General features: G+C 35.8%; 1 protein-coding gene across 2 annotated transcripts in view; it reads left to right on the top strand.

Annotated features, from left to right (window-relative positions):
* The window catches only part of LOC308495678 (uncharacterized protein), a 62,435-nt gene extending 47,996 nt beyond the window's left edge, over positions 1-14,439 (top strand). The window contains exons 17-24 of one of the 2 annotated variants that reach the window (XM_081080649.1): positions 20-488; positions 2,546-2,618; positions 5,645-5,715; positions 6,852-6,989; positions 8,397-9,320; positions 10,675-10,824; positions 13,936-14,006; positions 14,346-14,439. In XM_081080649.1, the coding sequence (XP_080936775.1) occupies positions 20-187 (168 nt within the window). In that variant the 3' untranslated portion in view covers positions 188-488; positions 2,546-2,618; positions 5,645-5,715; ... (3 more) ...; positions 13,936-14,006; positions 14,346-14,439. Of the gene's footprint in view, positions 1-19; positions 1,975-2,545; positions 2,619-5,644; positions 5,716-6,851; positions 6,990-8,396; positions 9,321-10,674; positions 10,825-13,935; positions 14,007-14,345 lie in introns of those variants that run through there. The other variant, XM_081080648.1, reaches the window with a different exon arrangement.
* The last annotated feature ends 1,574 nt before the right edge of the window (positions 14,440-16,013 follow it).

The following is a 16,013-nucleotide window of genomic DNA, read 5'->3' as shown; positions in this document are numbered from 1 at the left end:
CTTTTCTTTTTTTTAATAGAAAGAAGCAACCAAGCTGCCAATTGGAAAAAGAGAAAATGGTGTGGATATTATTGAAAGTGCTCCACAAGAGCAAACGAAAACTGATATCTTGACTTGTGTTGATGGAGTACACCAAAATAATACAAGTGATAATTTAGTGACTGTCTATGAAATCTTTCTAGCTTAAGTGCTGCTATACACAAATCTAACACGTGTAGATCCAACTGTGATTTTCATTTCTTATAAGCATTTGTTCCTATCTTTTTTGCAAAAGTATTTCTATTACTAACAACGGCTTCTTGCAAATGCTTCGACCTACAGAAATTCTTTTCTGCTGTTACTTTTATGGAAATATTCATGACTTGAATGTGTATTTAAAATGCATAGAAATATATGTTCCCATTAATGTTCTGTGACTACGTTTTATAGTTAAAATATCGGCATTAAGATTGAAAGAAGAAGCTGAAAAATCATGTTGGGATTCTGAGGTACTGTCATTCACTACTATTATTTTTATCATTATTATTTTAAATGTCACCATTCGGTGATGTTAAAACATAAAAGGTATGGTTTGACTATACTTTCTCACCTCTGCATTTCCCCACCTAAATTATTTTATTACGGTTTAGCCTATAATTAATAAAATTCATATGTACTGAATAAAATGAGACAGCGTAGTACAGCTCGGCTAACTTGCATGGGTCACTGAAGGCGGTCGGTGTAGAATAGTATAAAACGAGAAGGCTTCCAAGTCATAAGGAATCAGTTGGGTTCTGAAGTTAAGTTTACCTAAAAGCTAAAGAATTATTCCAGCTTGAAGTATGCCCAAATGCATGATTCTGTGGTGTTGACGGTTGTGTAAATGTCCTAATGAGATTCAGAAAGAAAGAATTTGGAATTTAGGGTTTTTTATACGTTGGAATTTGAAAAGATAATGCCTGCTACATGTAAGTATTATTGTACTTGTATTCTCCAATAGATCTGCAAGGAACTTTTGCAGGGAAGGAAGAGCATTGTTAATAGTAACACTATGTAGGATTTTACTAACAACAATCGGCCGAGTGCTGCTTTAATACACAACAACTGTCCTGTTCAGTTAAAATAGCATGCATTGAGTATCTTGATGGCAACCATGCTTGTAGTAATAGAAGTACAAAGTAATGATGAGCCAATGTGAGATGACAGCTGTGAAAAGAGACAGGAGGAGTGTGATCTTCTGATACAGGCAACTGCTGCCTACTGGTGTAGACACTGTGTTTGAAGATAAGAACACATTAGAACCCTGGATAGGTCACTTACTAGCTGTGGGATCTGGGGGAAACTTCTTTTTAACATGTCGGATGTCAGTGACCTCATTCATCCTACAGGTACTTATGCCTACCTTTCAGGGTGTGAAATGAACTAATGTGGTAATAAATGTGAAAACACTCTATGAAGTATAAAGGGAGCTATAGAAATGTAAAATCAATGATCACAGTGGGTGGTAGTGACTTACCAAATGGTGGGGACACTTTTGGTAAACCTGAAGGACAATCAAATGGCAGTAGTGTCAAGAACAGAGTGGAAAAGTTAGAAGGGGCATGTGGATTTCTAATCTGGGGGATTCTAAACTTCAGGAGACTGTGGTAGGCGATACCCTGTTGATGTGTAGTGTTTCGGTACTTGAGGCTCTGTTGGTGCGAGCTCAATGTTTTGACCTGAAGAAAATGTCTGTGTGGGATACTGCCAAGTGAAGCATGAGAAGGAGCCAGTCATGTGACAATCTAGGAGCAAAACCTGCTGGGCAGGGACAGCAATGGATCGTGTGGGTTCATCATTTTATTCTAATGTCTTGGAATGGTCAGGAAGCAGGAAGAGGGTTAACCAGCATCAAACCATTTTTATATTTGTTGTTTGTGTGGAAAAGAAATAAAATGTGCATAGCAGATTCCTGGTACATTTGAGATGGTTAATAAATAAATGTTCTTATTTTTCCCTGATTAGATCTTATTAAACTTTTTGAAAAGTTGCATAACTATATATAACATTTTTCCTATTATTTATTTAAATATAACTTAAAGAAAAGTTTTTCTTACACCTTTGTCATTCTGTTTAATCACTTTTCCTATCAAAATTTTTATCAAATAAGAGTTTGGTTTTTCCAAGCTCTTGTTGACCCAGATGAAGTAGGTTCTAATATGTTCTGTTTAGACTCCACAGGACATACACCAAGGTTTCTTACCATGTCAGGCAAGTATCTTGTTTCAACACTAAACAAACATACAAACAAAAAGAATGTATCATTAGAAATATTGCAAAGTTGTAGGAAGTACACTTTTGAAGGTATTTAGTTCGGTGCAAAAGTAATTGCGGTTTTAAAGGTTTCAAAAAAATTGCACAAACTGCAATATCATTTGTACCAAATTAATATTTGCTTAAATACCTATTTTTCAAAAAGTCCTTTTCTTGGAGATAATGACGTTAATATTCTAATCCTGAATTGTTAACTAGAGATTGCATGAAGTGTCCATTAGTTAGTAATCATCTTGTTTCCTAACCCCTTCAGGCGAGAATTGAAGTGGAAGATCCTGTTCCTAACAGAGCTGTAGGAATGGACGATGTGCAACCCTTCAGACCAGGTACACTTTGTAATACCAATTTAATTTTGGGAAGGAGTACGCAAGGACATGTGACATGCTTGCAGTCTTCTCTTTCTCATTCCTTTTTTTTGTTACAAATTTAATTGAAGGATTTGACATAAATAACGTGATGTCATTGTTGGTATCGGTGTTTGAGAAAAGGTATTCACAGGAATAAGAAAATGAGATTTTAAAACGGTGACTTTACTAAGATGGTTCTCCGTTTGTTCCATAGCCTAAATGTCCCAGTTTGGAATCCCTGTACTTAATAGGGGTTACCAGAGGTCAATTATCACACTGGAAGATTTTTCCAGCGTTTTCAAATGGTCATTTGAATTTTTACGTTTACCCAAGTTAGCCTGAGTTGCTACCATGTCAATTGTTTTTTAACGTTGCTTCCTCTTAGTGTTGTAACACTGATGGTCTTAAGACAACCAGATGTTCTGCTGAGCAGACACTGGCGGTATGTGTATGTACGCCTATGGTATCTTCGATTATTAAAAATGGGAGAAGTAGTTAATGGTAATGAATATTTGGTAGACACAATCTTTGACAACAGGAATTCTGAGGCTTTTGTGCCTTGGGATGCTTTTATGCGATTAAAAATTATTGAGCATTCCAAAGAACATTTTTAAGTCGGTAGGCTCCATACATAGTGACAATATTAGAAATAAAAACTGAACAATTTAAAATAGGAGCACACACAGTCATGCATTCCGTGAGCCATTGGAGCTACGACCCAGTAACCATAGACCTATGATGTCACCATCAGAGCTGTGATATCACGGCTGTGGAAAACTCTACTTTACACTTAGAAGAGAATGAGAGTGAAAATGGCAAATGACATTTAGTATTTCTGTGAAAATAGTTTTGACCGTTTCGGGCCCCTCGACTGACAGACCTTGGGACTTCACGGATTCTCACATGAGATTGGAAACCACCGTTTTAAATGATGTACGGGCTTCCTGGATGTGAAGTGATAAAAGAGGCTTTAAAGCTTCACTTCTACAGTTGTGGTTTTCTTTCACTTGTCTTAAAAAGTTTTAAGCTGAGAATATTGTTTAAAAACAAAAGGAAAATAGTTTTGTTATATATTCATTTTCTGTCTCATGGTGCCCTGTACTCTTTGGAGCTCATGGGGACCTACTTTGTTCCTATTTTTCCTTGGAAACAATAAGGTCACCCAGGACTGTAATTTGTCATATGAATATCTGTTTATCTAAGGCTTACAAAAATGAATTCTGAAGGTATTGGAGCATTTGGAAAAGACCATTTTCTTATAATAAGTAGTTTCTTATTTGAAATAGTACGATTCATTAAAAGTTTTTGTAAACCCATGTTTGTCATGCATATTTAAACTTAAGTGGTTACACATAACTTTTGACAATAACAAAAAAAAGCATACCCTGCACCATCTTAACTATTAAGAAGGAAATTTTTAATTGGAAACACATTATGTAATAGAAATTGCTGTGTGACAATAGTTAATTAAACTTACCTATGTAAATGGCAAGCATAGGACACCTAAAATAAAATGTACTCTGAAGGAGTAGTGTGATTGGGGGAAAGTAGGACGTGGGACTGCTTCTCTGAGAAAGGAAGTTTTACAAGATGGTCAATTTGTGTTATTTTTACCTCCTCATAAATGAACACTTAATCCCAGAATTCAGACTGGGATTTTACTTCTTTGACCTCCAATCATGAAACTGGTCAAAGATGCGGGGATTGGGAAGTTGGTCATCCGCGTCCCACTCCATGAGCACAGCTCCGTCAGCACCACAGGGTTTGGCCCGATGGCCGTAGTAGACAGACTGGAGACGCAGGTCGTAGGTGTGTTCCTGTCAGGTGGTCATAGGCTCCGTGGCTCGAGTGAAGCACAGCCACCAGGAAACAGAGAAAGCAAAGGCGGAAATAAAGAAACAGAAAGAGTTCAACCCTAGCCCGCCTCTGTGTAGCTTCATCCTAGTTCTGACTTTCCAACAGCCATTTTGTGGCAAAATCTACTTCACGTTTACTCTGTTTATGGAACTTAACAGCCAAACAGAATGACTTTTAGCAAGACATTGGCATTCTTCCTGAACCACAGTAACATATGGAAATAAGAAAGAGAATGAGGTGAAAGCGTGGTTTCCTTCAGACTAGTATTTAGCGTACTCTGGGGAGCGGGCAGCAGAATTATACTTAGAACATTAGGACCAGATGGGAAAACTTCATAAAGACCTAAAGGTTGCCTAGTGAAACAAAACATAGTTTCTTAGCTTTAGTTTTATATTCTGAATTCACAAGTATCAGTTAAAACTGTATGTATTGTAGACGAAAAAGCACCTTCCGAAACCAACAATCAAATATTTCTTGGATTTTCTATGGCTTTATATATTTTAGAATTGACTTTCCCAGCAGTGATAGGAATCATCGAGAATTAAATCCATAGCACTTCCTTCTCAGCTGTGTCGGCAGTCTGTCTCCTCTTCTCTCTCTTCTTCCTTAAACCCCAGTGCTGAATCCTCAAAGGTGAAAAGAAAATTTCAGAATAGTAGAGGAAAACATTTCAGATATAAGGAAGGGTGTACACTAATAAATGCATCAGAAGTAAGTCATTCTGGAATCAATGAATGACATTGCAGTTGAATCTTAGGGTGTTGTTCAAAAGGTATATTACAAGGAAGAGAACAGAGTATATAGTGCAACTCGATATGTTTGTACTGCATTTCTAAATTGTGGGTTATTTTCTGATTGTTTTTCCATCGATGTTCAATGAATGAATTTGTGGATGAATTTTTGACATGTTTGTATGCCTTTCACTTTGTGACATCTCATATTTCCCAAATGGTTTGTTGTTGAAGTGTTAGCTAATTTGAAGTATTTCTTAAGTCAAGTAAATATTCAGGAAAAGATTACGCTTAATTTGAACTCTCAATTGATAAGATGTTATTTTCTGTATTTATAAAGATTATAGCTTTTATCTAACTGTTCTAAGTTAGATAAAACTGTTCTAAGTTCTAACTAATACGTAGATTTGTCAGCAGGACAACACCTAGGAATGACATCAGAGGAAGGTCAAACGAGGCTTGATGGAAATGAAAAGAACTACACACATGTATGTGAAATTTAATTTTAAATTTCTAGTATAATATGGTTTTCTGTGCTTTAATAATATAATAGAGTCCAACTGAAATTACCTTTTATGCGAGCCTTTTAGAGTCAAAGTTACAAAACTTAAAATATTATTAGAATCTATAGATATTCATAGCTCAACTTTATCTTTGGATTGTGGCAAAAAAAAATAATAATAAAGTCCTGAATGTTGTTTGCTCCTTTAATTTTTATAACTCCCTTAAATAATAAAGAAAGTAACATCAAATATTGAATCACATGATGAGACAGTTGAAATTATGAACCATGTAAAAATGATGGCCACTGATTCTGGCTCACGTGAAAGGAGTCATGATTCTCAGGGGTTCAAAATGTGCAGTTCCGTATGGCTGGTCACTAAGGCCAAGGTTAGAGATGCATTCTTCCTTGTGACCTCTGTGTAATGGACTCTGCGTCTACATTCAGGGAGAGAATGGGGTCCGGCACTCAACTCAACTGCTTTTTAAGAGAATCACATCTTCTCAGGATGGGACCTTTGGTTGTTAGGACACAAATAATAACTTTCTAATTTCTTTCCTTTCAGTGTAGGAAATCAGTAAATATGATTTAATTTTTTATCTGCTCTTATTAGTGGGTATTGAATAAGTTAGAATTGGATGCAACAGATAATTATGTCAATGTATAACACAATGTATAACACTCATAGTGTATAATGTGAATTAATATTTAGGAATTTACTTATCTTACTGATTGATGTTAATGATGTGGGCTCCTAATTAAAGTTTGCCTATTCTCCAGTTATTAATCCTTAAAAAATACTCTTAAATTCACTGTAGGGGATCACTATTTAAAACATGGTGAGGTGAACTATTTTAAATGAGAAAGCCTCTGTGACATTAAAAATCATCCACTATTTCATTTTTGGGGTGGATTTAACATATAACCAATTGTTTAGTTCAAACAGTGACAAAATTAGTTTTGTGGATTCATGTTTTTCTTCTGATTTAGACTAAGGCAAGTTATTTTTCACTTTCTAATTACAGTCCAATAATTTGGGAGTAAGTAAACGTAGACTAAGATTTTTAACAGTTAAATTTTAGTTATATTCTAATTTTTCTTTGTTCATATTCAATTATCTAGGTTGTACAAGAGGAAAACAACACTCAGAGGCCACTTTCCCGAGAACAGAACAACAGAATATTACATAAAACAATTCTGACCAATTGCCTTCAACAACCAAAGGAGACAGAAATAAATCTTAAGAAAATGAATTCTGAGGTATTTTGTTTAGTCATTTTCAAATATGTATGTGTGTAGTTGTGTATGTACACATTTTAAAAACCAATGTTATACATATGGGAATTGTAGAGGATTTTAAAAGTGTGTGTGTGTGTGTGTGTGTGTGTGTGTGTGTGTATTTTAGGGAGAGTGGCATTTTTGGTCCATTGCAATAAATGATATTCTTGATTGAAATCCTTTTATGTCCAACAGTCAAGTAGTGACGTTCCCAATGTGTCATCTAAAGGGGAGGCTTTCAATACTTTTTACAGGGATCGATGAGCTTTCTACAATCTCAAAACTATTGCTACTAATAACAGAAGTTTCAGTTGGAGGCAGTGGTTTCATCCCCTTGCTGTATTAGTAGAGAGGTTAGTTTTCACTTCCGCTGATTGTAAGGAGTTGAAGTATAGCCAGTGCAGAGACCATCTTTTAGATCTCATTCTCCTACTTTTGAGAAAAGGAACAATTTGTTCCAAGTAGAGTCCTATTTCAGTGCTAGGAACTTTTGAAGAAAATTGTATGCCATGATGCATACTTAGTGATAATTTATTGGTGAGTATTTTATTCAAAGAAGTCAGTGTATTTTCCCCTATTTCACATTTATTTCTCCTTTAAACATTATGAAAAGGAAACAACACTTATGTAGCAGCAAATAATCTCACTACTTTCTAAGAAGAGCTCTATAATTTTTAGCCTATTTACCCTGAGTTTTTTGAAATCTAAGGCTTCTTTTGAATTTATATATTTACACTAGAAGAGCAGCAAGCACCCTATTGTAGAGTCCAAAGTCCTGGGAAAAAATCCTGAACTTGCTCATCTTTTTAATCGTTCTATTTGAAATTGTGATAACGAAATGAGTTCATTGATGTATAAAGAACTGCTTAGTGCAATGCCTAGTTTTATCAGTGATTAGTAGATTTAATCTTATAAGTGACTCTGAAAATATTAGAAAAGTAAAATATCTTTTGAGTATTCTTGGGAAAAAAATTCTAGGAAATGTAATCAGTCCAAATGTATGCAGAGTGAATACTCTTACTGTGGGATAGGTGTATATTCAGATGGTGACCTTTTAAATTGTAGTCAGACTTCTTAATCTTCTATTTCATGCCTTCTGGGTTTGCTGCCTTTCCAGTTCTGAGGCTCTTAAAATTCCCTTATGATTTTAAAATTCTCTTTTTCACTTTCATGGATTCAGCATCTTATATTAATCGTTTTTTAACTTTGGGGAATTTATGCTTGTATGAAGTTGGAGGTTTGGATTCAACATTGTATGTTTTCAATGGGATATCCAACTACTGCAACCTTTTCATTATATAAACATTTAGGTTCTTCTTTAATTTCAGAGGATATCATGATATGTCATTTCATTGAGTGCTAGCTACAAGTCTCCTTTGTTTTACTTAGGATTCTGAGAGTTACGAGAAAGACCTGTTGCGTGAAAAGCACGTGTTGCAGGATGAAATCGCCATACTAAGACTGCAAATGGAAACACTCAAAACTCAGAATCAGGAAGTGGAAAATAAATACTTTGAGGACACTGCAAATGTAAAAGAAAAGAAGGACCATCTTCAAAAAACAATAAAACAGAATGACAAAACGCTAACAAAAACAGTATTTGAATATAACAGACAGCTTAACGTCCCAACAGCTGAGAATACAATGCTGAACTCTCAACTGGAGAACGAAAGACAAAGCAAAGAAAGATTGAAAACAGAAGCGGAATCCGCCCATCATTATGAGCTTAGTAAGCAATTAAGACACCTACAAAATCTTTTCCAGGGATTAAAAGATGAATGCTTGCATTTCGTGGACAACATCGGGTTTGCTATGTGTAACCTAAAAGAAAACAGTGAGATTCATTCTCAGCAACTTTCTAAACCTGGAAGTAAATCCAATAGCTTAGACACTGAGCTCCCTCAAACAAGATATGCTGTCAGAGAAAGGACATTGGTTTCTGAACCTGTACTGAAAGACCTAAACCAAACTCAGTGTCAAGAGGAGGAAATTGAACACATGAATCAAAGGGAACCAGAAAAATTGAACCCGTATACTGGAAAGCTGGAATCCCTAAAGGAGGAAAGATCTGACCTACAAAGTGGAAACATGCTTTTTCGACGGCAACTGGATGATGCGTTCCACAAAAGTGACAATAATGAAAATTCAGGAATGAATATTGAAGAGCAGCTTCAGGGGCTTAGAAAAGTGCTTCAAGCTGAATGTGAAAAACAAGATGCTGTGTTGAAAGAGAACCATAAGGAGTTAGTCAACAAATTGAATCACTTGAAAGGAAGAATGTGCCAGTATGAAAACGATATATCAGAAAGAGAGGTAAGTATCCAGAAAGGTAGTTTTCAGATTTCCTGAAAGAAAATTCAATGTTCAAATATTTGATGATGGCTAAATGTTGAATCTAGCAGAATATTAAAAATATATAGATTACAAATGTATTTGCTCTAACAGCTTAAAAGCATACATTGTATCCAGCAAACAAAACTTAGACCTGTGAGGTGCTTTACTTTGAGTAAAGGCATTGTGTTGACTATGAAATTTTAAGGTATAAATTGTTATTAGATACATGTTGATATGAATGATTTAGTCTTATACTGCTACAATAATAATTTTCATCTTTCTGTTACCACATTGTAATACCATTATGAAGCAGATAAATGGAAATGCTCCTATGCAAACAGTTTTTAGAGATAAAGGTTCAATTAAGTGGATTACCTAGAAAGTTAATTCTAGATTTCCCACATGAACTGAAGTGTAGATGCTGTCCCTTTCCCTCAGTAGTTTCTTCCACATTTTAGTTGGTATAATTTTGTTTTTATTCATGTCAATTTGATATAAATTGGAACTATTTCAGTCTCAAATAATGTATTCTTAGGACCTGTGACCTCTTTAAAGGCAGCTAATTTTTCATTAAATCATAATTTGGGACAAATGTGAGGAGTTTTATCAAAACTCTACTTGATTTAATCTTCCCACTGCTATGTATAATTGTCCTTGACTATTTTTACAAATTCATTTTTTCTCATCACAAGGCCCATTTCCTATCATTTGGACATAAGTTTATCCATTTCAAAGAGATTTGTAGCGGTCTCTGATTTATTAATTTGGCACTGGGTCTCCATTTTCAGATGAGTGAGGGGAGGCAGGATTCATGTGTAGCAGGAAGGGAGGTCCAGGCCACGTTACCTGGGGCCCTGAAGACCACTGAAATGAGTTCGCTTTTCTTCTAAGATACAGGAATCTATTGGAAGGTTGTGAGCAGTGGACTGCATATGTGAGGACCTGTGAAGTCAATTTAAGCCTGTGATGAAAAAGGGGGAAAAACATTCCACAATGTATACTTGACGACCACTAGTCCCACCGACATACCAATTTCCCCTTGAGATGTCAGTAGATTGTTAAGCTTTGCTGCTTCATCAGGGGAAGTAGAGAGTGGGGCTGAATCTGTTGTTCAAGTAACCTTCGTAATAGTGAGTGGGCAGCAGGATAACACCTTCTGTGTCTTACCCAGATTCAGTAGACAGAATTGTGTCCAAAAGAAGAAAAGAAGGTGAACTGATGCATGGGGTGATCTTTTTCGAGTTACATATTATATTAATATGTTAGAGTTAGCAAATTTTAACATAATTTAATAGATGTGATTATAAGATCACTAACAGAATCATCTTCCTAGGTGCTTGGGAGACAATTTCAACAAGAGCTACCTGATTCCACAAAAAAACTGTCTATGTCAGAGGCTTCACTGGAGGTTAGATCACATTACCGTATGAATTCAGAAGCTGAGACACAGGATTTCAAGACATTAGAGCATATCAGGAGTCAGGTATGTGTGAAATGTAACCTGTCAAGTGTTCATCTATAATTGATCAATATAAAGTGTTTTAGGATCCTGATTTTCAAGGCAGCTTTCTTTTGTGTTTTCGTTGTAATTAATTTATTATAATTTTATTATCTTTATAATGCACTTCTTCCTTAAACTCTGGCTTCCATCCTGCTATTTGCATTGTATGTTTTTTCTTATAGTCTATACCCTTGGTAACATTGAGGAATAGGCAGCATTCCTCATAGAAATCGAGGGACTTTTTTCCTACTACACTATATTGTATAGTGATATGTCCATTACCCGGATGAGGCAGCCATTTAAAATCAGAAGATAATGTTTACTAGAATGAGTCAGAAATTTGTCTTATTTCTTATCATCACTTTTGTAAATGGTTACAGCATTGGTATATATTTCATGGACTTCAGACTAACTTGTACAGAAAGTTCAGTATACAAACCAGTTGAAGTAGGCATTGCCTTCATTTTGTTTTCATTTTAGAAATATTGTAAAAGTGTAGAAATATGTTGATCATTATAGTATGCACACCCACAATAGAGAATTAAGAAAATAATCCAGATTCACTATATTTGTGTGTTTTTTAATCTTCATTGGGATGCAATTCCCATATCATATTTCACCACTTAAAATATACAATTCAATATCTCTTGTTACATTCAGAGAATTGTGGAATTATCACCACAATTATAAAACATTTCCATCACCCCCAAAAGAAACCCCACATCCCTTAGCTGTCACCCTATCTTCCTGTCTCTCCCAGCCTCAGGCAACCACCAATCTACTTTCTGTCTCTGTAGATTTGCCTACTTTGGATATTTCATGTAAATGGAATCACACGATTTGAGGTCCCTTGTGACTCGCTTCTTTCACGTAACATCACGTTTCCAGGGTTCCACCGTGTTGTAGCACATATCAATTGTTAGCTATTTCTTCCTGTTGCCCAACGTTGCTTCACCTTGTGGACAAAATACTTACCCATTCATCAGTTGATGGAACTTTGTGTTGTTTCCACTTTTTGGCTGTTAATAATTCTGCTATGAACACGAGTTTACAAGTTATGGTGGGAGCCAGTGTTTTGATTTCCCTGCCCCCGGATTTCTGGCTCCCAATCTGGCTTCTCCGTGAAGCTTTCTCTGACTGTTTGAACTCTCATTGAACTCGTGTTCCTCAGCACTTGTCAGATAGTCTGTGCAGAGCAATCAAGCCCTACATTTGACATAGTTTCAATTTTTCATGAGAGAGAATTCTGTCTTTCTATGTATAAGTTTGTCTAAGGGGAAATAGTATTTGATATGATGGCACCTATCCTTGTATAAATTGAAAATGTTTTCTTCAACAGTTGTTTGGATAAAATTAAATATTTTATACCAAACCAATACTTGCCCTTGGAGACATTGATATAATTAAACTTTTATTCTGAAAGTATTTTTCACAATTATATATAAAACTGAAAGCACGAATCTAATAGAAAATTGTTCAGTGAAATGCTCAATTTCCCCCTCTCCGTGAAAATAAAAATATAAAATAAAAGGGAGCCAGCCCTTCCTGTCTGCAGCTAGCCAGGGTGTACAGGTCGATAGCACGTTCTAACTACAGCTCTGAGGACGGCTTTTCTGATCTGCCAGAGCGTGCTGCTTCCATCTGCTCCTCTGAGTTCTAACACATCCCCACAGAACTAGTTGCTGGGAAGGAATTCATTTGGGAAGTTGGCTTTAGCACTAGAGTCCGTTATTTCCATGTCAGTGGCTTTACCCTGCCTCTCACGGTCATATAAATTGTATGCTCAATCCAGGAGGTGGTATTTGCGTTGTAGTCCATACTCATTACCCACTGAGTGTACAGAGACATAGGAACGTATACATTATTAGAAGCAGAGAAAATGTACTGTTGGCTCTTGGAATTGGTAAAAGGATTTTAGTACTGGGGTTATATTCTAGGCTTAATGCTCCCCATTTGCTGACATTGCCGATAGTTTGATGAATGATTTCAGTGTAACTGGTGTACTCTTACACTGGTTCCACTTCCATTGGCATCCCATCTGTGTAAAATATCAAATTTTATTAGAACATAAAATACAGCAACAATAATAATGCTAACTGCAAACCCTTTGGTTTTACTGTGTGCCATGTCCTTTTCTATTACATATGTTCCCTAATCTAATCTTCCCAATATCCCAGTGAGGTAGATGCCACTATTGTCTCATTTTATACATGAAGAAACTGAGACCCAAAAAATTTAAGTATTTTGCTCAAGGTCACCCAGCTAATAACTGGTGGACTTGGGATAAAAACCCAGGCATTTTGGCTCTTATTTAGTTACTGCCCCTCAAACTATTCCATGACTATCTGACTGCCCCCAAGAGTAGCCTGTTAACTTTCATAATCACTGGAATAGCCTGGTAATTCACGTATGTGAATATTTAAAATTAGAGTTGATGGGATGCTTGGAATACAGTATGTTTGACTTCTTGGGTCATTTGTACTACAAGGTATGATAATTAAGTGTGAGAACTCATTCAAGAAAAAGTGCTACATACCTCGTTGCTGAATATCACTGCGGTCACAAAGCTCCCTTTGGGAAGCTATGCACCAATGCCACCGCCTAATTCACAGTTCAAAGCAATTTTGGAACTCTTTTTCTGGAATGGCCATCATTGCTATCATCATATTACCCTTGATGTCCTGAATGTCATCAAATAGTCTTCATTTCCATATTTTCTTTCTCTTTGGGTAATGACATATTTAGTCATTGGGGGCCAGATCAGGTGAGTAAGGAGGGTGTTGCAATAAAGTTATTTGTTTACAGGCTAAAAACTCCCTCACAGACAGTGCCGTGTGAGCTAGTGCATTGTTGTGATACAAGAGCAATGAGTCGTTGGCTAAAAGTTCAGGTCATCTTAACTTTTTCACACAACCTTTTAAGCACTTCCAAAGAGTAAACTTGGTTAACTGTTTGTCCAGTTGGTAGAAATTCATAATGAACAATCCATCATATATATTAAAAAATGGGGAGCAACATCATTGCAACAAGTTTACGAACTTAATTGTCCGATGTCATAGATCATCAGTAAACATAACTTTTTCTTTATTTTAGCTGCAAGAAGCAGGAGCTCGACATCCAGAGGATGCACGATGCACTGAGAAGATGCAAGATCACGTGCCAAAGTATAAGTTAAAGCAGCACAGAAAATAACTTGAGTATTTATAAAGCAGATGTGTAGTGTAGTATGACCATTAGATCAGTTATAACAATAAACACGTGAGTGTGAACCTGGGTCAAAATGGCAGCTTTGAGCTACCTTGAAAAGAATAATTTGTGTACATTATCTCTAATTTTGCACATTATGCAAAATTCACAACTAGAAAAATGGCACAATTGCCAAATCATGTGCTTTTCAAATTGTAAGATTTTATGTAGTTGCACCTTAGATATTTGTTCAGCGATTATGTGGTATGCTTTAAAGTCAATGTGTGAGAATAATTATGTCAAAATATTCACTTTAGGCTTGAAGCTGAAAATATTGACCTAAAACCGACAATTCAAAAGCTAGTGGGCATAATCGAACAGCTTCTCAGGCACCTGTCAGGTACAAGTTTGGTAAGTGAATCTCTTCATTTCTGTCATACTGCAAAGGAATTTCTATGTTTGTCATAGTAGCACATAAGGATATTTTAGACAATAAGAACAGTCTCATTAATAAAAGTACTGAATTCATGTTGATACTACTTGCTGGGAGTAATGTAATTTCTCTCTACAGAGAAAGAAATCTCAGTTCATAAAATTAATGATTTTTGTAGTAAGGTTTTTATAGAAAAACATTGTGACAGTCTAAAGGCAACATTTGATATATACCACATTTCATTTATCCTTTCGTTTGTCCAACATTTCAGTTTTTCCAACTGTTGGCTGTTGCTAATTATGCTGCCACAAACATCGGACTACAAATATCTGTTTGAGTCCAGGCGTTTGAGTAATGATTTGATCCAGAATTCTGAATTTCCCTTGAAATCTAAACCCTTTAGTGAGATTTGGAGAATGAATTACTTTTTGTTTTTTTAATTAAATTTATTGGGGTGACAATTGTTAGTAAATTTACATAGATTTCAGGTGTAGAATTCTGTACTACATGGTCTATAAATCCCATTGTGTGTTCACCACCCAGAGTCAGTTCTCCTTCCATCACCATATATTTGATCCCCTTTACCCTCATTACCCACCCCCCACCCCCTTACCCTCTGGTAACCACTAAATTATTGTCTGTGTCTATGAGTTTTTGTTTCTCATTTGTTTGTCTTGTTCTTTTTGGTTTATATACCACATATCAGTGAAATCATAGGGTTCTCTGCTTTTTCTGTCTGACTTATTTCACTTAGCATTATACTCTCAAGATCCATCCATGTTGTCACAAATGCTCCTATATCATCTTTCCTTAACGCCGAATAGTATTCCATTGTGTATATGTACCACAACTTCTTTATCCATTCATCTATCGAAGGACATTTAGGTTGTTTCCATGTCTTGGAAATAGAGAACAAAAAGACAATAGAAAGAAATTAATGTGACAAAAAGCTGGTTCTTTGAAAAGATTAACAAAATCGACAAACCCTTGGCTAGACTCACTAAGATGAAAAGAGAGAAGACACTAATTAACAAAATCAGAAATGAAAAAGGGGAAGTTATCACGGACACCACAGAAATACAATCTGCTACTCTGTGTCTCTTTATTGGTGAGTTTAGTCCATTACATTTAGGGTGATTATTGATATGTGAGGATTTCCTGTCATTCTGTCTTTAGTTTACTGGTAAGGCTGTGTCTCCATTGTTTCTTTGCCTTTTTGTTGTTGTCTGTTATTTCTGTGTGGTGGTATTCTATGATGTTTCCCTCTGTTTCTTCTTTTATTACAGTATATATTTCAGATTTGGATATTTTTTGAGTGGTTACCCTTGAGTTTATGTAAAAGAAAGTTTGAGTATTCCAGTATTTAGAGTATTCCAGTTTCTTCAGTACGCTTACTTTCTCTATTCCCATATTCCAGTTCAGGCCTTTACGCTCCCCCTTTTTATGTTTCGGTTGCCACAAGTTGTCCCTGTTGATGGTGGTCTAATAGCCTCCCTTAGTATTTCTTGTAGTGCAGGTCGTGTATTAGAAAATTCCCTCAGTTTCTGGATAT

Source organism: Rhinolophus hipposideros (assembly GCF_964194185.1).
Source record: "Rhinolophus hipposideros genome assembly, contig: HAP1_SCAFFOLD_95, whole genome shotgun sequence".
Lineage (NCBI taxonomy): Eukaryota > Metazoa > Chordata > Mammalia > Chiroptera > Rhinolophidae > Rhinolophus > Rhinolophus hipposideros.
This window is presented reverse-complemented; position numbering and strand designations above follow the sequence as displayed.